Source organism: Entamoeba invadens (assembly GCF_000330505.1).
Source record: "Entamoeba invadens IP1 unplaced genomic scaffold scaff_1105074725949, whole genome shotgun sequence".
Classification (NCBI taxonomy): domain Eukaryota; phylum Evosea; order Mastigamoebida; family Endamoebidae; genus Entamoeba; species Entamoeba invadens.
Genome location: NW_004440411.1, coordinates 1 through 1,518, shown reverse-complemented (window position 1 = coordinate 1,518; position 1,518 = coordinate 1). Strand labels below are relative to the sequence as shown.

The window sequence follows — 1,518 nt, the reverse complement described above, 5'->3', positions numbered from 1 at the left end:
ATTGAAACTTTTAAGTTTTTTAAACATAAGTCAAACAAATTTGCAACTAAAACTAAAAAACCCAAATGAGTGTTTTTGAAATATTTGAAGTTATTGCAATTTTTTATTGTATTAAAACTTTTTAAAAATAAATTAAATTCAAAAAACACCAATTTTGATTTTGTACATAAATAATAAAACGTTTAATATGTCAAAAACTCTTGAAAGAATAAAGTCAAACTTCAAACTTTTAAATAAAAAAAGTACACTACTTCAAACACAATGAGTAAAGTCCATCTTGAGCCAGTTTATATTGCCAATGTAGCGTTGTACGTTGACAGATATTCTACATTTGAAACCCTTCAAAAGGTTTCACAAAATTGTATTGTTGGATTAGAAATACTACATATCAACCCACAAAAACTTGCCACTGGAATTGATTATTTATTCCGTGTTATTCCAAACTTAAACACGTTGTGTTCTTCCATAGAATACGCCAAGAACGAACTAATTGAAAAATACACAAATAAAATACGATGGATCGATGCGTCGGGGCAGGTTAGTGATTGCTCAAAAATTCCAACATTATTTAACGAGAAAATCAACAAAATACGCATATTGGGCTATGACTTAAAAAATGTCAACAAATACGAATCTTTAGAACAAATTATTGTCGAACAACTTAGTCCAAATGATTTGTGTTATTTAGAAAACTTAAGTACTCTTGTCAATTTAAAAATAGTAGTTCTGTATTCTATGGTAACAATCGATAACAGCAAACAGAAGTTTATTAATGTTTCAAATTGTCTTCCCAACGTGAAATTTTCGATAGTTTTAAATGTGTCAAATGCCTGTAATATTGAACATATCACTAAAAATTTGAACTTTATGTATTGGGATTATATCAAAGCAAAAACTCGAATTTTTAACACTGAAATTTACAAAACAAATCCAATAAAAGAAGAAAAAGTGGAAGTTGATTGTAGTAATGACATAGTAACAAATAGCTATAAAATTTATATATCGAAGAATGGAACTGATTTGAAGATGTATTCTTCCTTTAACGACAAAACGTTTGATAAAAAATTAACATCTGAAAAATATCAAAAAATAAAAATTGTATTGAAGGGAGAAATTTTGTTCGAAAAAACAATAATGGTAAATATTCACAAAATTTTCAAATTTGCTGCAAAAACAGTTATAAATGGAAAATTGTACGAGTGTGATTTTTTGAAAAAAGAAATTGGCAACATATTTACTTCTAAATGTGCAAATTATATTATTCGTTTGGAAATCACAACAAGTAATAAAGTTATGACAATAACTCTTTATTTTGAGTCAACTTTTGATGTAATTAACTCATTGACAAGTGCAACCAAAATGACTGATGTTTCAATAAATTCAGATCTTTCAATAATAAAAAAGTGCAAATTTAAAAGTTATATTTCGGAATATAAAGTTCATTTTTCAGTTGAGAATATCACATTTTTGAACAATAACAAAACTATTTATAGCGACCTAAAATCACCAAAAATACAA

The 1,518-nt window shown here is 26.4% G+C and overlaps 1 protein-coding gene across 1 annotated transcript; it reads left to right on the top strand.

The window, feature by feature from the left end:
- Nucleotides 1–261: 261 nt before the first annotated feature.
- EIN_100510 (hypothetical protein) lies at nt 262–1,417 on the top strand (the record flags this gene model as incomplete). The annotated part of the gene is made up of 1 exon (XM_004256961.1): nt 262–1,417. A coding segment is annotated over one exon (1,156 nt), but the record flags the coding sequence as incomplete, so codon positions are not given.
- Nucleotides 1,418–1,518: the final 101 nt, after the last annotated feature.